The 24,589-nt window shown below is 44.2% G+C and overlaps 1 protein-coding gene across 3 annotated transcripts in view; it reads right to left on the minus strand.

Annotated features, from left to right (window-relative positions):
• Window positions 1-24,589, minus strand: part of TRIO (trio Rho guanine nucleotide exchange factor) — a 258,906-nt gene that overhangs the window by 186,927 nt on the left and 47,390 nt on the right. For all 3 annotated transcript variants that reach the window (XM_033154381.1, XM_033154382.1, XM_033154383.1), the window contains exon 2: window positions 7,083-7,157. In XM_033154381.1, coding sequence (XP_033010272.1) covers window positions 7,083-7,157 — 75 coding nt within the window. The remainder of the gene's footprint in view (window positions 1-7,082; window positions 7,158-24,589) is intronic.

The raw sequence follows: 24,589 nt of genomic DNA on the forward strand, positions 1-24,589 counted from the left end.
GCCGGAACTGACAATCCAGCCTCCCACTTCCCCCTAAGTCTCCTCCCTGCCCGGCTGTTTTCCCTGCAGTCTTAAACTCCTTCAGGGAGGGAGCCTGAGACCTCTGTGCTCGTCGTTCTGCTAAATGCAAAAGTCTCCCGAGTTCTCGGAGACAAGAGGGGACGGGAGCGGAATACAGTAGGACAGGCAGGCTCCTGTGAATCTGTTGCAGCCTCAGCCCCCTCCTCCTCCTCAGCTACCTGTCCTTTGTCTGCAGTGTTTTCTGCCTCTTCTTCCTCTCTCTCACTCGAACCTGTTGCTCGTTCAGCATCCAACCGTTCTGGCCCCGCTTCATCCTCTGATCTGTCTTCCCATGTCCCACCACCACTCCCCTGACTCGAACCTTCCTCTTCTGAAGCTTCCCTAGGGTGGCTCCTACAATTCCTCATTGTTCTGCCAGTCCCTGACCACACCCCTCTGTTGCTCCCTCCATCTCTCCCTCCCGTCCCTACAGCCCAGTCTCGACGGCAAGCTAACTGGGAGTCTATAAACCACTTTGCACACTTACGGTGGTAGATAAATTGCTGGTACTCCTAATAACACTCTACAATGCCTCTCATGCCATTTGGAAAGGCCTAGAACAGAAAGCTAATCATTGGAGCAACACAACCCCTACAAAAACATGCAGACCAGGATTGTTCTTCGAAGCCAGAAAATCAACAACCCTATCCCTACTTCCAAGGACTTTATAGAGAAGGCTGCACGCAGTTCCCAGTTAGTCTTCCATGCAGAAACTGGCCAGATCCAGGAAACCTTAGCTTCGCAGCAGCAACTATTTCACGTGCCTTTTGCATCCATTACTAGGCCTCTGGAAGGCTACAAGAGATAGAAGCTGAAGCATTTGCAAAAGACAGCAAAACGCTGGGCACCAATGAACAAATGGCGGAGTCAGCTGCATGCACAGTGTGAGAAATGACAAGGAGCCAGGTCTGGCTATGACCTCATCAGACATTTGCATGGTTCCTTCTTCTCCTACCTTGGCCCCCCTTTCAGAAAGGACAAAGGACATGTGCCAAAGCTGACATGGAAGGTCTGTGGCCACTGCTGTAACTACTTCCTTTAGGTCCAGTTGACTATTTGCATTCCTGGTGATGCTACGTCCAATTATGGGGAAGTAGAGGCATCCATTACTAACACCAGTATTACTATACCACTTAAAACAGGGGTCGGCAATGTTTACCTCGCCTGGGCCGGTTCACTCCAGCGGAGAATAGCAGGAGTTTGGATTTGATATCCCGCTTTATCACTACCCGAAGGAGTCTCAAAGCGGCTAACATTCTCCTTTCCCTTCCTCCCCCACAACAAACACTCTGTGAGGTGAGTGGGGCTGAGAGACTTCAAGGAAGTGTGACTAGCCCAAGGTCACCCAGCAGCTGCATGTGGAGGAGCGGGGACGCGAACCCGGTTCACCAGATTACGAGTCTACCGCTCTTAACCACTATACCACACCACTCCCTCTGTGGGCCGGATCACGCACGCGTGCGATTTCCGGCGTCTGTGCATGCACGATTTTCGGCGTCTGCACATACGCGATTTTCAGCACCGCGGAAGCGAGTCCCTGCGCCTGTTTAGCGCAGCATGCGGGGGCTCGCCGAACAGGCAGCTCGGTTCGGGTGCGGCTCGGGGGCCAGTTAAACGACCCCCGTGGGCCGCTTGTGGCCCATGGGCCTTAGGTTGCCGACCCCTGACTTAAAAGCAATGCCAGAAGACAATTTTTGTAGGAGTTACTGCAGTGGGAGCAAAGGAACAGAAAGCAATCGCATCAATTTCAACTCCTCCCATAACTCCTGTTACAGGTAGGTAGCTCTGCCATAGTCAAAACAAAATAATAATAATAATAAATCCTTCCAGTAGCACCTTAGAGACCAACTGAGTTTGTTCTTTGTATGAGCTTTCATGTGCATGCACACGAAAGCTCATACCAAGAACAAACTTAGTTGGTCTCTAAGGTCCTACTGGAAGGAAATTTTTTAATTTTTTATTTTGTTCCTCCCATAACTGCGCAACTTCACCTGTTTTTATTGTCTCCCCCAGGACAATTTTCCAGCTCACTCTAGTTAAATTAGCCAATCAATTACGGCACATCCATGCTATTTGTAGAGATCTGCCATGGAGACTCACCCACTACTTTAGCCTTTCGAAACCAGATGAAGGTCTGGTTATTCAACACAGCCGTTTGTGGACTTTGGTGCCAGTGTTGAGGTTTATTTCAGCTGGCTTCTTAACCACCTGCCTTGCTTTTTAGTACCTGTATCCAGAACTGCTTTCATTTGTAACCTGCTCTGGAGTTGTATTTGCAATGAAAAGCTCATAATAAATGTTTTAAATTAAACTATCACATCTATACAGTTACACAGCCTTTTTTAAAAGGGGGGGGGCATTTTTCTTCTTTTTTATTTTAACGCTAATGCAAAATTATAATCTCCAGGAATTGGGGAGGAGGCAGAAAAGGAATGCGCAACATTTAATGAACCCAAACCCAATAAGATATTGGTCTCTCTCCAGCACTAATCTTTGACAGTCATCTCTGATTAGGATTCACACATCTCTGTGTAAACCAAGAAAATATGGTCTCACCCCGTTTTACACACAGGGCAACACACACCTCTGCCCTGAAACACAACAGCAAGAACCCACCGAGGTCTCCAGGGGTCACGTAGAAGCCCAGATTAGATGTGTGCTCAGTTATTCCAGCTTTACTGCAGAAACTAAAGATACTCTAACACAAGCGAGAGACATCGTCAATACATACCAACACTTAGCGGGGTTAAAGCATTTTTGTTGGGCTCATATATTATGAGAGGCACAATGGGGATAACCAAGTGAAACTTTAAACTTCCAAAGCCTAACTACCCATCTGCTCCATGCTGCTCTGTTAACTTAGCCTAGCAGAGAAAGACATACACCTAGGGCGAGTTGAGCTTAAGTCAGACTCTCACAGGTGACAAAAAACAGTCCTGTTTAACCAAGAACAATGAACAAGAGAACCACAGAACTGCAGCCCAGGAAAGAAAAAGAGAAAGATGGTTCTAGCTGCATATACTTCCACCGGCTAACATAAAAGGCAGGTAGGTTGCCTCTTAAGCAGCTACAGAAGATCCCTAGCAAAAGGCAGGCATTTTGAGTAAGAAATCAAAGCCCATTTTGGTGAAAGATGTAACATGGAATCTAGGGCGCATATCTTCTGCTAACCATAGACCAAACTACCCTAACTAAAGCCTAGGCTGCACAGACGTACCTTGGATCCTGAAGCCTTGTGAGTCGAATGTTTTGGCTCCCAAATGTCGCAAACCCAGAAGTGAGTGTTCTGGTTTGCGAACGTTCTTCGGAACCTGAACGTCCGACATGGACCTGTAGCCAGTCGGAAGTCACGCCTTGGTTTCCAAATGTTTTGGAAGTTGAACGGACTTCCGGAACAGATTCCTTTTGACCTCTGAGGTACGTGTGTGTGTGTGTGTGTGTGTGTGTAGGAAAAAATGGCTGTCAGGTTGATTTGAGAGCTCAGCTTGATTTGGAAATAGTTCCCTGGTATAAGACTGACTGAGTGAGTGACTGACTTATTTATAGAGAAATTTCTATCTCGCACTTTGAGGGCCCATACAAGTCTAGGTTTGTCCTAACCAACACACAAGCAGTGTCTGGAGTAGTAGTAGTAATGATGATGATGATGATGATGATGATGATTATTATTATTATTTATACCACGCCCATCTTGCTCGGTTTCCCCAGCCACTCTGGGTGGCTTCCCACAGAATATTAAAATACAATAGTCTGTTAAACATTAAAAGCTTCCCTAAACAGGGCTGCCTTCAGATGTCTTCTAAGTCTGGTAGTTGTTTTTCTCCTTGACATCTGGTGGGAGGGCGTTCCACAGGGAGGGTGCCACTACCAAGAAGGCCCCATGCCTGGTTCCAACTTGGCTTCTCACAGCGAGGGAACTGCCAGAAGGCACTCAGCGCTGGACCTCAGTGACTGGGCAGAACGATGGGGGTGGAGACACTCCTTCAGGTATACTGGACTGAGGCCGTTTAGGGCTTTAAAGGTCAGCACCAACACTTTGAATTGTGCTCGGAAACGTACTGGGAGTAAAACAAAGGTCAACAAAAATGGCTGCTATATGCCACCTTGACTTTCAGAAATCGAGAAAGACGGAACCATATTCCTAACACTCAAAATGTCTGCAAATCGGATACCCCACTGACAGCCCCAAACTTGGGTGAGAGGTACAGAGCTAACTTTGACCATGTAGCAGTCTGAAGGTTCTGAGTTCCCAATTACAGTTATGGGGCTGGGAGGGAGTGTGTGTCTTGGCTATTAACACAATCTACATCCTTTTAAATTGTGTGTGTGGCAGGGTGTTATTAGTTTGGTTACTTTGTTGTGTATTATTGAGTTTTCATATTGTAAACCACCCTGCCACCCTGTTATTCTCAGATGATGGGTAATAATAATAATAATAATAATAATAGGGACGCGGGTGGCGCTGTGGTCTAAACCACAGAGCCTAGGGCTTGCTGATCAGATGGTTGGTGGTTCGAATCCCCGCAATGGGGTGAGCTCCCGTTGTTCGGTCCCAGCTCCTGCCCACCTAGCAGTTCAAAAGCACATCAAAGTGCAAGTAGATAAATAGGTACTGCTCCAGCGGGAAGGTAAACGGCCACATGACCCGGAAGCTGTCTGTGGACAAACGCCGCCCCCCTCGGCCTATAGAGTGAGATGAGCGTACAACCCCAGAGTCGTCCGTGTCTGGACCTAACAATCAGGGGTACCTTTACCTAATAATAATAATAATAATAATAATAATAATAATAATAATATACAACTGAAGGCTTGCCCAGACTGAAACAAGCTTCTCTACCCTTTCGTATGTCATAGTCCAACACTTTTCAGTTTTTAGGGGAAAGGGGGGGGTCCCTTTTTTGCACCCCCCCTTACAAAAAAGGAGCTTTGCGCCTCTAATCAGAATAATTATCCTCGTAACTCAGATTTGGAATTTCCCTCAGGCTACTTAAGGCTAAGATGAGGTTCAAAACAGAGATTTCCGAGTTTGAAAAGTACTATACAGCGCTAAATGTTTTCCTATGAGCACAATAATACAACTATATAAGCAGCATTCGCATTTATTTTTTGTTGGGATGCGGCAAAGGGGAGGGTGCTGTTTTGAGCCCAGCAAGTGGGTTTTTCAAGCAAATCTGGGCTGCGGCGATAGGACAGAGTTAAACCCCCCCCCCCTTTTTGTGTTCTGCAATTTCACACTGCTAAACCAAACAGAGCTGGGAGGCAGAACACATCCTTTTAAGTAGTCAGTTGCTTAGGGATTGTGGGCGAAAAGACTGCTCCACGATAATCCCAACAGCTTTTAAAGTGTTTAAACTTGAAAGAATGTCACAGATGTAGTCTATTTAACAGCCGCAAACCATTAAAACACATTGCGTGCTGCTTTCTGGAAAGCTACCTAGCGACGTATGGGGCCGTAGACAGTTCATTTCAATGTTTAGGGTCCGATTATTTCACCAACTGGCTTTCAGTTCCCACTCTTCCACAGATTTAGAAACTAGCCGGTTTTGAAATGGCGTAACAGCTTCAGGCACACACAGGTGGCGCTCTGGTCTAAACCACTGAACCTTGCTGATCAGAAGGTCGGCGGTTTGAATCCCCGCAACAGGGTGAGCTCCCATGCAACAGGGTGAGCTCCCATTTTCTGTCCCAGCTCCTGCCAACCTAACAGTTCGAAAGCACACCAGTGCAAGTAGATAAACAGGTACCGCTGTGGCGGGAAGGTAAACGGTGTTTCTGTGCGCTCTGGCTTCCACCACGGTGTCCCGTTGCGCCAGAAGTGGTTTAGTCATGCTGGACACATGACCCAGAAAGCTGTCTGTGGACCAACGCCGGCTCCGTTGGCCTGAAAGCGAGGTGAGTGCTGCAACCCCATAGTTGCCTTTGACTGGACTTAACCGTCCATGGGTCCTTTATCTTCTTTTTTTCCAGTGAGGCAAACCCATCAGAAATTGTTTAGGATGTCTCACCAGGCTCTTGGATTTATAAGCCCAAGACAACAAATGAATACAGAAGAGACTGTCCTATTAACCTCTCTTAAAAAGAGAAGATTCAGAGCAATAAAGAACAGTTCATTACATTTACACCCCACTTTTCCCTCTAAGGAGCTCAAGATGGTGTTTCCCCATAGGGTTAGGCTGAGATACACAGACTAGCCCAGGGTCACCCAGTAGTTGAATGGGGATTTGAACCCTGGTCTCCCAGGTTCTAGTCTAAAACTCTAATGGCTACCCCAAATGGACATCCTCAGAGGTAGCACTATGGAGTATATATATTGGGGAAAACAAACAAAAAATATCCTTTTTTAAATTAAAAATTCCTGAGCAGTTTTATGCAGGAGTGATCCACTCTTAAATGAGTATTTGGAATGCACCCCCTACCTCAAAACAAAGAAACACAAATAATATTTGTTAGATAGGTAAATTTAAAAACAGGACAACACCTCTAAAGATATGAAGTTGTTTGAACTGCTTATACAGTGGAACTTCAGTTTTTGAACGTTTTGGAAGTCAAACAATTTGGAACATGGACGCCGAAAACTCGGAAGTAATTGCTTCTATTTTCGAACGCGCCTCGGAAGTCAAATGACTTCTGAGGCGCGTTTCTCCATTTTTGCAATGGATTCTGCCGACCGCGCATTGATCCTTGGGTTTTCGAACGGATTACGTTTTGAACGGATTGTGTTTGAAAACTGAGGTTCTGATGTATACAAATTAAACACTTCCGTTATTTACATGGAAAGGAGAAAGAATTGAGAAAAACCTGGTTCGGTTTTTCTTCAAAGTATCTTATATTTTATTTTGCTGCCAACACCTCATTCATGTCCTAGACTGCAAGCCCAACGCACATTCCCATGCAGGTAATTTCAAGTGACGCAACTGAGCCTGACCGCTGAGTAAAAATGGACAACATTGTGTTGCCGGTCAGCACTGAATAAATATCCATGAAATACAGATCAGGGTTGTACACAAAATGCATCTCCTTACCTGACAGGTATGCAACTTTCTCCTTCAAGATTGGCAGGACTTCCATAGCTTTCATTTCATCATTTTTACGAAATCCTGAAAAGATAAATAAAATGGAGGTTACTTGGCTTTAAGATCAATATGCGTTTCCCAGAAGAGAACTGAGCTATACATATGGAACGGAGACAAAAGTTTCTGGGACCGTATCATTTCATAGCATAGCTTTTGTATGGATTTTACCATTTCATATTACACTGCGGAGAGCGAAGAAGACGGCTTATTGAACAGTTCCCCGTGAAAAACTCTACCCTATCCAATGCAGCTTTACTAGAACAGTAAGCCCTAAAATCAGATTTTTAAAAAACAAGAAGTATCGCTCAAAAACAGCTTAGTTTAAATGCCATCGACATACAATTACAAGCATACTCTACAATTACAAACAACTGCAGTTATAAAATCTTAAATCTGAGTCCAATATCCTCCCACATATATTTGCGTTAAAAGCCCATAAAAGGAACATAAACAGGTCCAAAATATGAGCCTAGAGGTCAAGCGCTATAAGTACAACACAATAAGTAATGTTGTGTGTTTATCATTGTGCTGCAAATGTTTAGGCTGCAATCCAAAAACACACTTAATAGGAAGTAAACACCAATGACGACAGTGTGACATTCTTCAGGGTAAGCTGCAAAATTTTTATTTATTATTATAATTACATTTATCAATTGCCTTCTAAATCACCTTCTCGATGCAATTTACAGGTAAGATAATTAATAACAGTTAAAACACAAGTACCGGTATATTTAAAGCAAGACTAAAACCCTAGCAAGCAGATACTAGTGGCAAAAACTCTTTGATCCAGCTGGGTAAGCTTGTCAGAACAAAATGTCTTCAACTGTTTCCAGAAAGTGCAGATAGTTGATTAAAATCATTATCCAAAACAACGTGGACATTTTATTTTTCGCAACAGGCACATTATACTGCCCAGTTAACCGGCAGCCTTTCCTCGTGCAAACTTTTGGTCCTTTAGTCTGCGAGTAAGTGATCTTGCTTAGTGTCCTTAGATACCTACAGAATGGCAAAACACCACGTCTTAATCTCACATTTACTTCCCTAAACAAACAGTGCTGGTTACGGCTGGCAGGATAAACTAAAGCCAGGGAAGGCGAGGAGAGTGCAATCCCACCACCTTCAATCTTCCGTTGTGTGATTTGCTTTTTAAAACCTCTGCTTGCTTGTTAATTTGTTTGGTTCTAAGGCTGTACAGTTCATCTTTTTTGTAAACTGCCTTGCGCATGTCATGATCCTGGAAGCAGATTCCTTTTCTTCAGGGAATGAAACTAAGGACTAATGACAGAAGGGGAACTGAAGAAGAAGAAGAAGAATTATTTATACCCCTCCCATCTGGCCGGGCCTCCCCAGCCACTCTGGGCGGCTCCCAACAGAATATTAAAAACACAATAAAACATCAAACATTAAAAACTTCCCTAAAAAGGGCTGCCTTCAGATGTTTTCTAAAAGTCAGGTACAGTGGTAACTCTAGTTGCGGACTTAATCCATTTCAGGGTGGCGTTCGCACCCCCAAAAATCCACAATTAGAGCGCCTCTTCTGTACATGTGCACGGCGCAATTGAGCGCTTCTGCGCATGCGCGAAGCACGCAGATCGCTTCTGCGCAAGTGTGCGTTGCGAACCCGGAAGTAAATACTTCTGGGTTTGCCACATTCGTAAGATGAGTCCGTAACGACAGCGGAACGCAACTAGAGGTACCACTGTAGTTGTTTATTTCCTTGACATCTGATGGGAGGGCTTTCCACAGGGCGGTCGCCACTACCAAGAAGGCCCTCTGCCTGGTTCCCTGTAACCTCACTTCTCGCAGGAAGGGAACATCCAGAAGGCCCTCAGCGCTGAACCTCAGTGTCCGGGCTGAACGATGAGGGTGGAGACGCTCCTTCAGGTATACTGGGCCGAGGTTGTTCAGAGCTTTGAAGGTCAGCACCAACACTTTGAATTGTGCTTGGAAACGTACTGGGAGCCAATGAAGATCTTTCAGGACCAGTGTTATATGATCTCGGCAGCCATATCTGCGAGATGGGCCTATGATATCAGTGCACCCTTCTGGTCCAAGGATGTCACATTGCCGTCCTCAGAGGACTCCATCTCAGAAGTCCCATTACTACCGGGATCTCCCTCACTCTGTTAACATACATGACTGCTGGAGCAAGCTGGGCTCCTCTAACTGAAGAGACACGTCTCTGTAAAGGTGGAGCTGTCAAAACAAGGAGAGGACTGCTGCTCCATCAAAGCAACGTCAAAGCTCGGCTGTCTTATAGCTGCCAGCCTGAGCCCTGCAAATGATGGGGAAAGTGTTTGCATAGCAACAGTATCGTTCTATATCAGTTCTAACACACATTCATCCCAAGGCACAAAAGGAAAGCGGGCAACACGACCAGATGTTTCGAATTATGCTCCTTGGTAGCCACCCATGCTTTATTTAGCTGCAAGAAAATAGATTTTAACTCTTCTAGCAGCCAATTAGTATGCATGCTTGTTGGGATAATGTATGAGTTTGGAAACGCGAGATGGAAATTGCCGATGATTTAAAATTGATCCAGTCCAGCCTGACTCTGTACGAAGCTGCTGTTCGTGAAAAATCCTGCACCATGTAATATCTTTTATGAGGTGCTGCCTCTCAGGTTCCAGATGCCCTGAAATGCTGAGCGAAGGAGCCTGGGAGGTTCTCACATGTACCAGGTACCTAATGCCAAATTTATATGGCAAGCAAATGAAATGGCTTTGCAGCCATTCAACTCCATTATGACTTCACAGGAGCCCTCCGAGTCACAGTTTGCGGGTGCAGACATCAAATTCTTTCACAGGCACCGCTGGAAAACGTACCTGCTCCTGCATTCAAACCTAGGAGAGACACGTCGGCGCACTTTTACATCAAAGGAGCTACACTGTATGTTTTGGCCCATTTCCAAAAAGGTATCTGATGCCTTGTGGCCACGAAGATACTAACCCAAGCTAGAAACGACCCTGTACTCTTAAACTTTGAGCTTCAGTTTGATCAGGCATAGGCAAACTCGGCCCTCCAGATGTTTTGGGACTACAACTCCCATCACCCCTGGCCACCGGTCCTGTTAGCTAGGGATGATGGGAGTTGTAGTCTCAAAACACCTGGAGGACCAAGTTAGCTTATGCCTGAGTTTGATCCCTGCACAGAGCTTTCGTGTGGGCTTACAAAGATCATTTTGTTGTCGTTTAGTCGTGTCGACTCTTCGTGACCCCATGGACCAGAGCACACCAGGCACTCCTGTCTTCCACTGCCTCCCGCAGTTTTGGTCAAGCTCATGTTAGTAGCTTCGAGAACACTGTCCAAGCTTAAGAACCTTTAATGCAACTCTCTTAACTTGGGTAAGTAACCCAGAATGAGATACGTGTATGCAACACACAAAATGATTTCAGGCTTTTCTGCTGGAAATACTTTGAAAATCATTAGGGTCGGGGGGGGGGGGGGGAGAGAGAGACAAATGTATCATCTGCACCATCCCCCAGCCTTCAGACTTTCCACCCAACTATCTGGAGTTGGACCCGGAGAGGATGGTCAGTAGCAAACCAACCAGTTTTAAATCTACACACCTCTCTCCTCCTTACTGCATTACTCACAGTGTTACCTGTTAATTCCATTCCCCCTCTCAGTTTCCTTTGTTCTGGGAGGCGGCCAGCTTTTCCATACTTGCATTTTTGTGGGCAATTCTTCTGACCAGCTTTTTACATTTGTTAAAAGCATGTAAGCTTTCTCTCTCCCCCCCCCCATTTTAAATATATAGCTCATTTATTCCAGATATCCAAAGAAATCAATACCTCCCAAATCATAAGGAATGCCTTAATAAAATACAAGAATACCCGTTTATGGCCAAATTAACATGTTCAACACATGCTGAAGGAAAAAGGAGGGGGTGATTTTGTGAACAACTGGGTGCCCTTTCATTAAATTCCAAAAATAATATAAAATATATCGACAAAGCTGTAAACATTCAACGTCTTTTAAAAGGTTGATCCCTCCAGCATGGATTCCAGCCCAGGTGAGCAACAGCAATTACCAAACAAAGCAGTCCGAATTTCATTGTTGGTTATTTACCCAGAAACAAATTGTGCCTCTTTCCTCCCTCTAAGTGTGCCATGAAATTCATTCCAAGCACCAGCCATTTACAAGGTTGTTGTTTTTTTTTAAAAAAAGTAAATAATCCCGGAACATCTATAGCTGTGGTCTGAACAAGGTTTCTGAAAATTGCTGCAAGTGTGTACAGATCCATAAATACCTGCATCAATCTCTACTCACACACTAGCTCGGCTTCCCCCCGAGCAAGCATCCTCAGCACGGCACATTAATAGAGATGATGTCATCTTTTCAAAACCAGGGCAGTCTGCGGCTCCTGCTGCCACTGCAGAGCCTGCAGTATGCGCCGGATTTGCAAGAGTGCAAGGCAGCGCAGCAGAGATCCGAGCTGGAGAGCTTAGAAAGAGCTCCCTTACTTGAATCCCGCTTGCACACAGGAGGAAAAATGGGGAGGGAAATTATTCTCTCATTATTCCGTGCCGACTCTTGAACCGTATCGATTCATGAAATGGGCTCCACGTTGTTCCTACCTGACCTAACAAAGGACAGTCGTTTATGCTTCGACAAGCTTGGATTTAACAGAGCCACAAGATTCCCGTAGGAACAATGAAACAACTAGTTTGCTTCATGTGTGGCGAGAATTGCCCATTTTTAGAATGCTTCTTTTCTGTTTATCCCCGCAAACCACAAATGTCATAGATAACAAACTCTCCGCTATAAATAACCAAGATAATAAACCCCACTGTAGGCAAGGAATAATACCTTTAGGCAACACACTCCCCCCCCCACTGTAAGTGATCCAAACTTTGTTTGATCTTATTTGATACTTTGTTATTATCATTTTATTATTATTTATTGAATTTATATACCGTCGTATACCCAGGGAGGGGAACTCAGGGCGGTTGACAGAACAAAATCAAGATATAAAACAAAAAAATATCTAATAAAAATAAAAACAACAACCCAATAAAGGTAAAGGTAAAGGGACCCCTGACCATTAGGTCCAGTCACGAACGACTCTGGGGTTGCTGCGCTCATCTCGCTTTACTGGCCAAGGGAGCCGGCGTTTGTCTACAGACAGCTTCCGGGTCATGTGACCAGCATGACAAAGCCGCTTCTGGCGAACCAGAGCAGCGCACGGAAACGCCGTTTACCTTCCCGCCGGAGCGGTACCTATTTATCTACTTGCACTTGACGTGCTTTCAGACTGCTAGGTTGGCAGGAGCTGGGACCGAGCAATGGGAGCTCACCCCATCGCGGGGATTCGAACAGCCGACCTTCTGATCGACAAGCCCTAGGCTCTGTGGTTTAGACGACAGCGCCACCCGCGTCCCCTTGCATGACATTCTTATCTACCATTAAATGCAGGTATAATAATTCCTTAAGCATCCCGCAAAAGATTTGGCTAAGAGATCCCTACAATGCAGGGCAGACACTCCAGCCAGTATTTTCTAAGGCCGCATTCACATGCCACTTTATTCCAATTTCGACATTTTATCTGCAACTACAGTGGAATACGTTTAGCACGCATGTTTCTACTATTTGCAAATGGGTTGTCTCTGGAAGCAAGTGACAAGGAAATGAGCACTACAGTTCCAGAAGTGGCTTTTACATCATGTGAAACCTCAAATACAATGCGGAACTTAACAGCTAGGCTGGGGAAAGTCGTGAAATCAGAATAAACTGCCCTGTGAATGCCATCTAAGCTTCGTTCTACGCACTGTGTCCATATTTCACAACAGTAATGTTACTGGACATAAAAGTCCAAGGAAATAATAATTCCTTTTGCCAATTTGCCTTGCCATCTCAGGAGGATTTGAGCACAGGGAAGCACCTGGAGGAAGCATGGATAATCTCCTTGCCCATCACTTTACAGATGTTTTTGTTCTGCTCCCACACAATATTATAGCATACATCCTGTTTGTTTTCAACCCCTTTGGCTGGCTTCTCCTCTTTCAAGTTCTATCACCTGCAAAGCTGTCCGCCCAAACCAAAAGTTTGGAGGAACAAAATGAGCAGGGAAGCAGCAATCCACTCTAGGCACTGGATCAGGCATAGGCAAACTCGGTCCTCCAGATGTTTTGGGACTACAACTCCCATCATCCCTAGCTAGCAGGACCAGTGGTCAGGGATGGTGGGAGTTGTAGTCCCAAAACATCTGGAGGGCCGAGTCTGCCTATTCCTATGCCTACACTAGATGGACTGGCCTCTGGTTTTGTTTTTTGTTTTGTTTTAAAAAAAACTGTGCATGGGTTTCCCCTCTACCTTCCATTTCAGGGGTCTGGCTGCTTTTTGAACTACTGTATGCACTTTCCAAAGGATTCATTTCTAAAACTTACGCATCATCTCATGTCAAATCTCTATTTCAGAGAAGAAAGGTGCAATTGCAATTGAGAAGCTACACTCCAGGGGTGCTACACTCAACTCTCTGAAACACTAGTCACTTCCGCTGAAAGACAGGTGAGCCGACACTCAAAGTGAGGATCCCCTAAGAAGCCAAGCCTGAAATAGCAGAGAAACCATTCTGTGATGTCCAAGAACTCTCAGCAGATTTAGCTTCACATTTATCTTCAAATTTGGGCAGCAGCTGTTTTAAACCAGTGAGATCCCGATCTTTCCTCTTTTATTACTGGGGTTTTTTATTTTTATTTTTATTGACAATTTTGCAAATACAAAAAAGAGGGGGGGGACGCAACTTGAAAACAAAAATTACATAACTTAAAAAAACAGAAAAATAATTTCCCCTTTCCCCCCACCCCCCTGTGATGGCTTCCAGCCTTCCCTATATTGCATTTTTTTCCCTTTTCTTAATTATATTGTATGTTTTTCTTCTTTCCTTTATACATTTGCTTGAGCCTTCACAAATCTGCCAAAAGACCAGCTTTTTCCACATGACTTATAATGTACTCTTTAAATGACTTCCAATCCTTATCTATTTTTCCTTGACTTATTCCTTTAATTTCGCCAATCTTTGTTGCCAAATTATAATAGGTTATCATTTTTATTTGCCAATCTTCTTTACTAGGTATTCTTTGTGCTTTCCAATTTTTTGCTCTTTTATTACTGTTTTTTTTTTTTGCTACCACCGTTAGGTATTTTATAATTTTTTTCAGATGAATTTTAGCGCTTTGATCGTCATAAGCCGTTCTGAGAAGCAAACTCTCTGCCCACCTGCAAAAACCAGGATAGAAATATAGTGAATGAACTAATATTTCTGTTCCGTTAATGAAGCCTTTCAGCGGCCAAACTCAAGCATACATTCCTTCACCTAAATAGATGAATCTCCTGTTGTTGTTTTATGCAAAGGAATGTGGCACCCATGCATGTGCAGCCATGCCAGAGTTACTAAAATTATCAGCAAAAATATTTAACTCCTGTGGTGGTCTTCAAAGCTTTTCAGACAACTAAAAGGAAAAGGTTAAGATCTATAAAGCTATAATCTCCTTTAGATATATGAAATCAATGCTAATCCTATGTACATTTCAAAAGTGAGCCACTAACACTATAATTCTTAATATCCCATCAGTACGAGGGTCGCCACATGTCCAAAATTTCCCAGAATTTTTTCCTTTAAAAAGTTCAACAACTTTGAATTTCATTCCCCCCCCCAAAAAAAGCTCAATTTTACTTCTAGAAATCTGGCAACCCTAATCAGTTCACTGTTGGGTACAAGTGTGGGTGGCGCTGCGGTCTAAACCACTGAGCCTCTTGGGCTTGCCGATCGGAAGGTTGGCGGTTCGAATCCCTGCGACACGGTGAGCTCCCGCTGCTCTGTCCCAGCTCCTGCCAACCTAGCAGTCTGAAAGCATGCCAGCGCAAATAGATAAATAGGTACCGCTGCAGCAGGAAGGTAAATGGCAGTTCTGTTGCGCCAGAAGTGGTTTAGTCATGCTACATAACCTGGAAAGCTGTCTGTGGACAAATGCTGGCTCCCTCGGGCTGAAAGCAAGATGAGCACCACAACCTCATAGTCGACTTTAACTGGACTTAACCATCCGGGGTCCTTTACCTTACCTTTACCTTTACAAGCTGCAAAAATGGTATTAAACAAGACCTAAGAAGAAGGCTAGGAGAAAGCTTTTAAGAACAATACTTGGGAGTTTCACCAAACATTGAATTTATTGAACCATCTAGAAAAGACATGCCCTAGTTTTGTATCAGTTCACTGAGCATCTTGACAGCGATGCCCTAATGGAGGGCGGTATCCCCACTTCACGAGAAAACAAGAACACCAACAAGAGCCTAGTGGGGGCCCATCTAGTCCAGCACCCTGTTCTCACAGTGGACAACCAGATCCCCATGGGAATCCTGCAAGCAGGACCCAAGCGCAAGAGCAACACAATCTCCCCTCCTGTGGTTCCCAGCCACTGGCATTCAGAAGCATGACTGCTTCTGACTGTGGAGGGAGAGCATAGCCATTGTGGCTTGCGGCCATTGCTAGCCCGCTCCGCTGTGAACTTATAAAGCAATCCAAGCTAGTGGCCACCACTGCCCCACTCCTGCAGCAGTGAGTTCCATAGTTCGTGCTTCATGAAGAAGCACTTTCTTTTATCCACCCTGAACCGTCCAACATTCAGCAAGCTCCAAAGCCCAGCTCTACAAATCTATGATTCTCTACAAATCTACAAATCTATGATTCTATGAGATCTTTCTTTTCTTTTCTCTTGTATGTAATTTTTATTAGATTTTCTGTTTTACAGTTTCAAATACTCATTTTAACATCCTTAAAATATCAATGACTTAAAAAAATAAAATATCAATGACTTCCCTTCTTCTCTTTCCAGGGTTCATTTTACATATCACAAATCCCTGCATATATTACAAAAACTATTCAGTATTCCATTTTTGCACCCATCAAGACTTATTTACACTGCTGAATTTATCTTAATGCTGCCAGCGTTTTCAGCTGTACACAATTGTTTCCCATATATTCAATGAACGTTTTCCAAATCTTCTCTTAAACGTATGCTCTTCTTGTTCTCTTATTCTATATGTTAAGTCTGCAAGCTGCACATATTCTGTCAGCTTAAGTTGCCAAGGTTCTTGTTTAGTTGGGACCTCGCTCTTTTTCCATTTTGGGGCTAACAGAACATGGGCCGCAGTAGTAGCCTACATAAATAACCTTTTTTAGCACCTGGGAATTTCAGTCTGAATTATCCCCAATGAAACCGACTCTGGGTTGGGTTATTTTTGTTGTTGTTTTTTGAAAAGTACTTTTAAACTTTTTTTTCCAATTCGTTATGGATGGATTCTGTGAGATCTTTCCAGGGGCTTCTTACCGACTCCAGTTAAGCGATTCCTGGTTTTACTCACCGCTATGGACCCGGGACTGAACTCAGACCCCCACCTTACAACCTCCCACCTTCTCTGGTAAATGGCCAACCGCTCCAAAGAAGATACATAGAGATGGTCATAGAGATCACCATCCTGGGTGCTCTGTGGGTGCATTTTCAATAACATACTCTTGAGAGTAGATGGTATGGACTGGATCCGATATGCTTGGTTGGATTTGAACGATTTACCGTATTTTTCCATGTATAACACGCCGTCGTGTATAAGACGCCCCCTATTTTTGGGGACTCCAAATTTAGAAAATGGGGCGAGATTGCTCAGAGTTGTTGAGCTTTTTCCTGCGGGGGATTGCCGAAAATTGCTCACCCGCCTGACCTACGCTGCCACTCATACACGTCGCAAAACCCACCTATCGTCTGTCCCCGCACCGGCAGAAGCCGCCAATCACCCGCCCTATTGCCGCAGCAACAGCCAATCAACACAAGCCCTTGACAAAGTCATCAATAACACACCAAATAGCCACTGACAATCCATGTATAATACCCCAAAATTTTAACATACTTTAAAAAAAAAAAAAACTCGTCTTATACACGGAAAAGTACGGTAATTTAAAACTTGAAAAGGGGAAGGATGAATAGCCATTGCAAGTTTTCTTGGGGTGCCCAAAGTCTTCTTCTGCCTGTTAACCAGCCCAAACAGAAACCAGCTCTGGAATACTCATGCCAAAAAAAAAGTCTTATTTCTTTAAGCCTTCTTTTTTCATCTTCATTTCTGACAGTGATGCTGGGGAGAAGGAACATCAGGGACAAGGGATCAGAAAATATGATTAACTGGATTTCTTAATCAGTTAATTTCTCTGTAAAAAAAAAAGTTTTAATTTGCTTGGCTGCCTTTATTCCCCAAACTCTTTAAATAATTTCAGCTACCTAGACTGAGAGCTCTTAGAGGACATAAAGTGCTGGTGGTGTAACTGGTGTTTGAACTTTGACACTACAGCCCAAACTCCTTCAAGAGTCGCAAAAGCCACAGAAACCGCAGCAACTCAGTTTGCATACAAGGAGCAATCAGTATCACACATTGAGGGTCAGGCTCAAAGTTAGTTAGCCCAATATACTGTTAGGTTTGGTTGGAGCAGTTTTTTTTCCTGATGACAAAAACCTGCAGGAGGCTGCATTCCTGCTGCCATATATAGTTCCATTTACTAGCACTCGGTGTGATTGTTACGTAACTTGCACAGCCACAAGCTTGAATAGAAGGGGACTAGGTGTGGCCAGCTGGGAAGAGAAAGTAGCAGTGATAGCAGGAAAGGAAGAATCAAGAAGGGGGACAGGAATCTACAGGCAAGGCAAGCTTTCTAAGCAAAAAAAGAGAGATGGCAACTTGGGATGGTTGCCTTGGCAACAATTGGAGTCAAAATTGGAGAGCCAAAAGGATATGGTGGAGGAGATCACCTTTAGGCAGCTGTTAACAATATGCCATCACCTCTTGGCAAATAGAAGGGGAAGAAATAGAGGCAGTGAGAGATTTTACTTTCTTGGGTTCCATGATCACTGCAGATGGTGACAGCAGTCACGAAATTAAAAGACACCTGCTTCTTGGGAGGAAAGCAATGACAAACCTAGACAGCATCTTAAAAAGCAGAGACATCACCTTGCCGACAAAGGTCCGTATAGTTAAAGCTATGGTTTTCCCAGTAGTAATGTATGGAAGTGAGAGCTGGACCATAAAGAAGACTGATCGCCGGAGAATTGATGCTTTTGAATTATGGTGCTGGAGGAGACTCTTGAGAGTCCCATGGACTGCAAGAAGATCAAACTTAGCCATCCTTAAAGAAATCAGCCCTGAGTGCTCACTGGAAGGGCAGATCCTGAAGTTGAGGCTCCAGTACTTTGGCCACCTCATGAGAAGAGAAGACTCCCTAGAAAAGACCCTGGTGTTGGGAAAGATGGAGGGCACAAGGAGAAGGGGACGACAGAGGATGAGATGGTTGGACAGTGTTCTTGAAGCTACTAACATGAGTTTGGCCAAACTGCGAGAGGCAGTGAAGGATAGGCGTGCCTGGCGTGCTCTGGTCCATGGGGTCACGAAGAGTCGGACACGACTGAACGACTAAACAACAACAACAACAACAACAACAACGAGGTGTCTCTTAATCAGAACTAGCCAGGTTTATATTCAGCAGGAAGGCTGAATCTGGAAAGAATCACTAGCTCCAATAGGCTGCTGGTTCGGATGAAGATTATGTTATGGACAGAATCTTCACTTTCCATCTGACTCTGGTTTTGACTGAACCACCATATTTAAGCAAGAGCCAATGGCACAGCACATATGTGCCCATTTTACAAATGGAGAAAAATACCAAAAATTTAGGATGAAACACACATGGAAGGGTGGAGGGAAGAGGGAAGCATCTTGGCACAGTTCCTTGCCTCTCTCCCCAGAGCTACCAAAACCAGGATTATGCAAAAAGTGGATGTAAATTTGCCCCAGTGTGCATAAAAAATATACATTCTGCTTTTCTTGGAGCTGAATATGCATTGTCTAAATGCATGGCGTTCTTTTTTTATATGCAATGAGGATATTGCACTGTACACAGCAGGCTTCCTCAAACTCGGCCCTCCAGATGTTTTGAGACTACAATTCCCATTATCCCTGACCACTGGTCCTGCTAGCTAGGGATCATGGGAGTTGTAGGACAAAAACATCTGGAGGGCAGAGTTTGAGGAAGCCTTGTACACGCAGTTCCTGAGAATTTCCTGCCCACTTTGATATCAAAGGACTGTAGTTTCTAACAGTTGAGTATGCCGCCATATTGCCCTTTATACACTGCCTGCGAGCAATTCAGTTGGAGAACAGCATTTACCAAAAGTGTCATGGGCTTTGAAGACACTCGAACTCAGGACGCAAGGGAGAAGAAGAAGAAGAAGAGTTTGGATTTGATATCCCGCTTTTCACTACCCGAAGGAGTCTCAAAGCGGCTAACATTATCCTTTCCCTTCCTCCCCCACAACAAACACTCTGTGAGGTGAGTGGGGCTGAGAGACTTCAGAGAAGTGTGACTAGCCCAAGGTCACCCAGCAGCTGCATGTGGAGGAGTGCAGACACGAACCCGGTTCCCCAGATTACGAGTCTGCCGCTCTTAACCACTACACCACACTGGCTCTCCAGAAATGTGCTAAGAGGAAGGCATGCTTGGCAAATCCACACCGTGATCAACTCCCGCCCGGAAACCAATGTCCCCACTGTGGAAGGATGTGTGGATCCAGAATTGGCCTCCACAGTCACTTACAGACTCATTGTTAAAATTGTGTTTATGGAAGACAATCTTAATCGGCTACGAGTGATTGCCAAAGAGGAAGAACACCTCAGATATTTCTAGCTTGCTGGCTTCGCAAACCAATCAGCAATGGCCAGATCAACGTTAGGAGTTTTGCAGTTGCAAACCTGCTTGCTTTAGCCCAGTTTACTAATCGCACCGGGACCACAGCATCACACTTTCCTGTTATCAGTCAATTACTGCAATCGCCGCAATGTAAAGATAAGTCCACAAAACGGCGCCAAATGCAGATTTATTGCCCACTTTCCTTCCTAAGGAGCATCGCTGCTGAGAGTCAGTCATTCCAAATTCGTGATTTATACAAGAGAAAACCAAGACTAAACTGTGCCATCTGAGTGAATAATGCCATCTCGACCGCAAACAAATTAACGTAACGTAACATGCAAGTCAATCCAAACTTGGGACGCATTCCAACTCTTCTTGAGCAAAAAAAGCCAAGGAGACCACTACTGCCAAAAGCAACAACAAAAAACCCACCAAGCATAATATTTAAAATAATCGTAGCTCATCTGAACGTAAGGATAAAAGCATGCCTTCTCGTACTGCAGCATCTGACTAGGATGAGATCATTTGGTTCCAGATTGTATAAAAGGCACACAAAATTCCACCCACTATGAAGTACACACACAGAGCCTTTTAAATATTACCTTAGCTGGAAAACAGGTTGGTGGGCCACAGAAGGATTAGAGGGGGGTGGGGCGCCCATACAAAAATAGAAGCTAGTCCACTCCTCAGTTCTGCCGTCAGTCCTTTGCACTGGACTCTCACCAAAACTACCGATGCGTTTGACATTTACCAGAAAATCTTGACAACTTCTTTAAACTGTTCTCTTTCAAGCCCCTACCAAACTTTTGAGGACTGTCAGTCATCCCCTGGATAATAATCAGCAAAACTGCAGCTCCCATTTTACCAGGTAAGAAGGTGGAGAAATCTGGATCCAGCAAACTAGATCCAGTTATAATAGTCTTAATTTCATCTAAATATGGGCAAGGGAAACAATGAGCATGGCCCCTACTCCTTCCGGTCCTCCTCTCTTGGTCGACACCAGCTACCTTCATCCAACAGTATGAACCAAGACAGAGTTCCTTTGAACATAAAGAGAATCAGACTTTCTCAGTTTTCTGAGCATTTTAGAAGGCCATATTCTCTCAGCACTAGTTTTGAATTTACAGAGCAGTAGCATAGTCAGGATACCCCAAGATGTAATGGGACACGGGTGGCGCTATGGTCTAAATCACTCAGTTTCTTGGGCTTGCCAGTCAGAAGGTCGGCAGTTCAAGTCCCCGTGAAGTGATGAGCTCCCATTGCTCTGTCCCAGCTCCTGCCAACCCAGCAGTTCGAAAGCACACCACTGCAAGTAGATAAATAGGTACCGCTGCGGCGGGAAGGTGAACAGCATTTCTGTGTGGTCCGGTTTCCATCACGGTGTCCCGTTGCGACAGAAGCGGTTTAGTCATGCTAGCCACATGACCCGGAAAGCTGTCTGTGGACAAACGCCGGCTTCCTCGGCCTCAAAGCGAGATGAGCGCTGCAACCCCATAGTCACCTTTGGCTGGACTTAACTATCCAGGGGTCCTTTACCTTTTTATCTTTTCTTCTTAATTTCTTATCCCTTAGTAGTAACATAAACTTCTGCCGCCTTGTGGGATATCTTCAGGAGAAGATAGGGAGTAAATCCTACACAAATCAAGACTGGAATCCCTAATATGGCTCGGTGGTGTCCCCCATGCCCCCTTCCGGCAACTCCTGCAGCCAAGCAGGTGCCAAACGTGTTGTTCTGCTTTCCTTTGGACCACATCCAAAGAGGAAGGTCTTGTCATCTGGGCAGCCCAGGACCTCCAGACACACTGATCAGCCTCGCACACCATGGAAGGTCACTTCAGTGCTAGGCTACCAATGCAGTGGTTTGACCTCACCCTTGGAGGTGCCTTGTTAAGACAGATGGATGTCAACAACGGCGAAGTACTGAAGGCACAACTAATCACTGTTAAATGTTTCTTCACGTGCTTTCTTTGTTACCGCGATAAAGAGTTCCTCAACGGGTCAGATTAAGGTCCACCTAACCCAGCAATCATTGCAAGAGTCCCGGTAGCCAGCAGCCGCAAGTGGTCCACTTGAAAATGGTGAATTTTGTAGTTTGATGGTGAATTTTGGATACAATGGAGAGGTAAAAGGTTTTGGATTATCATAAAAGATGCAGGAGGAAATCAATAGGGGGGGAGGGAAGTCCAAGAGTTTCCTTGGAATCTTGTTTTTAAGTTGTAAGTTGGAGATGTGACTGTAAAAATATTAATTTGAAAAACCAAATTAATTTTAAAAAAAAATTGAAAGGAAGGAAGCAAGGGAGGGAGGGGAATGGCCAGGGCTACACTTGTAAAGGGAAGAAAAACAGAGTACAGTTAGTACCTTCTTCTCATCCCTTTCCTAACAAACTCAGCTGCTCACAAGCTGATGAAATACCAGATACCTAAATCTGTGGCAGTATTAGAATTCTTCAGTTCATCTGTTAATGTGGGATTAATGTTTTAACTTTTTTTTCCGGCAGCCTTCTTTATTCGTTTTTCGGTTTCTACGAACTGCTGCCACTACTGCCTCAGTGTCAAAAAAAATGTTGAAAAGCAAACAAAGGAACATTTACAAAGCGCTGCCTCAGTGGCGATGCACATAGCACTCACAGCACACATGGCATTTTAGGGGTTTCATAAGCAAAATCCCTGCCCCAAATGCCCTTACATTCTACTGGTTTCCAGCTGAGGAGAAGTTGGTAGAAATTCCAAACACACTTATTAGGTATACTAGGAGCGGAGATTCCAAAAGACCAGGAAAAAATTGTTTATGTATGCTACGATGGCCACTGTTAGCCCAAAGATGGAAAGAGGAAGCTGTCCCAAGCAAAGAAGATTGGCAAACCAAGTTAATGGACTATGCTGAAATGGCAAAACTAACTGGAAAGCTCAGAAATCAAGATGACAAGACATTTTAAAAAGAATGGGAAGTGTTTATTATGTATTTGCAAAAGTATTGTAAACAGGTTAATACACTGGCGGGATTTTAAGAACACTTGTAATTTTAGAAATACTACAAGAAATTTGAGGTATTAAAAAGTAATAATTTGGAATAGAAATGATATGCAGTTGAAAAGAAAATTTAAGGAACCAGGGGTGGGTGGAGGGAGGGAAGTCACAGGATTCGGAGAATCCCATTTTATGGTACTGTTTTTCTGTATATTTTTCTTTGTTTGTGGTTGTTGTTGTGGTTGTCGTTTGTTTGTTTCTGTTGAAAATTTAATAAAAATATTATTTAAAAAAAGAAAATGCAAACACATCAACAAGTCAAAATTACGGGAAATGGAAGAAGTGGAGTTCTAGGTGAGATTTTTGTGGGGAATAGTGCAAGGGACTGGGTCTTGGGTGAACAAGTTGGATTTAACTTGACGCACAACTAAAATTTTGGAGCATCTTAAGGGGATGAAGCAGATGACAGATGTCCATGTTTGCTCCAACTTCAAAACCCAACAACCCAGATAATTATAAACACTACACTTCATAAATTCAAATTCTAACCCCTTTCAGGGACTATAAATGTTTCTTGTGTGATCCCCAGCTACATAGCTGGCAATCCTTTCCCAATCACCAGGGCTGTATGCCACACCAAGAAGAGTTCAGTTCTGCAACAAGAAATTGTGTAAATAACTACCCTCCTAGTTTGTGTGACTTTCTTGAATACGTCTCCAAGTCCTAAGGTGGGCAATATCTCATTCTCCAATCACTAGAAAGTTTCCTGGCCATGCCACTCCCTGCTTAAGTTTTGCCAGACATTGTCCAAACGGCAAACATCCTGACTATTTTTGACTAGGGGAGGGTTGAAGTATTGTCAGATTTTTATAAACAACACCAAAAGTGGTGCAGCAATAAAACTACTAGCACATTTGCAAAGCTAAGCAGGGTCCGGTATGGTTTCAAATTGGATGGGGGACCATGCGCTGAAATGCATGCACTGCAGAGGGTTGGACTAGATGACCCTCAGGGATCCCTTCCAACTCTATGATTCTAAGTCAGTGTGCCAGCTCTGCTGGAGAAACGCCAACTCCCCATATAATGCTTTAGGAAAAACCCACCCTACTGAAAGTGGTATTGAGAACGGTTAAGAGCAACTGCAGAACTGTGTAAGAGAAGCACAATCATGTAACTGTGTTAAGGAGCCCCGATTTCAATTGTAAAGAAACCGAATTTGATGCTCGAACTCTTCCCCCATTTGCTCATTTTGCACTAGCTCATCTTCCTTCTTATCAGATTTTTGCTTCCCTCCGCTACGATTTAAAGAGTTTTGGTTGCTGTGCGTTTGTGCATAAAGGTTTGGTGCTAAAGTGCCAGAATTCCTTTCGAACCAACCCTGGAAAATTACCACCCTAATATCCCTGTCTCAAAGCACCACCTGAATCCCCCCCCCCCAATTAAAAAAAATGCATTGGTTTAAAAGAAAAACACATTTTTATTGCAAAAAATTAAAACCCATGATTTTCCTGCAGTAAGCCCATATGACATGTTTTCAGATCCCAAGAAAATGAGCTACACACAAAAGAGGGGGGGGGGAATTGCACTTTTTATGTAGGCAAGTGGTTGCTATGAGCAACCCATATTTCCTTCCCCCGCCTCACCCTAAAGCCGAGGATAAGGGCAGCATCCAATCCCCAAGCAGATGTCCCAAAGATTCCATGTTGACAGTGGCAAGTTGTGAGGACGAGAAATAGCCCTCGCCTCCCCCTAATAAGCAAATA

This window comes from Lacerta agilis, chromosome 7, assembly GCF_009819535.1.
Source record: "Lacerta agilis isolate rLacAgi1 chromosome 7, rLacAgi1.pri, whole genome shotgun sequence".
Lineage (NCBI taxonomy): Eukaryota > Metazoa > Chordata > Lepidosauria > Squamata > Lacertidae > Lacerta > Lacerta agilis.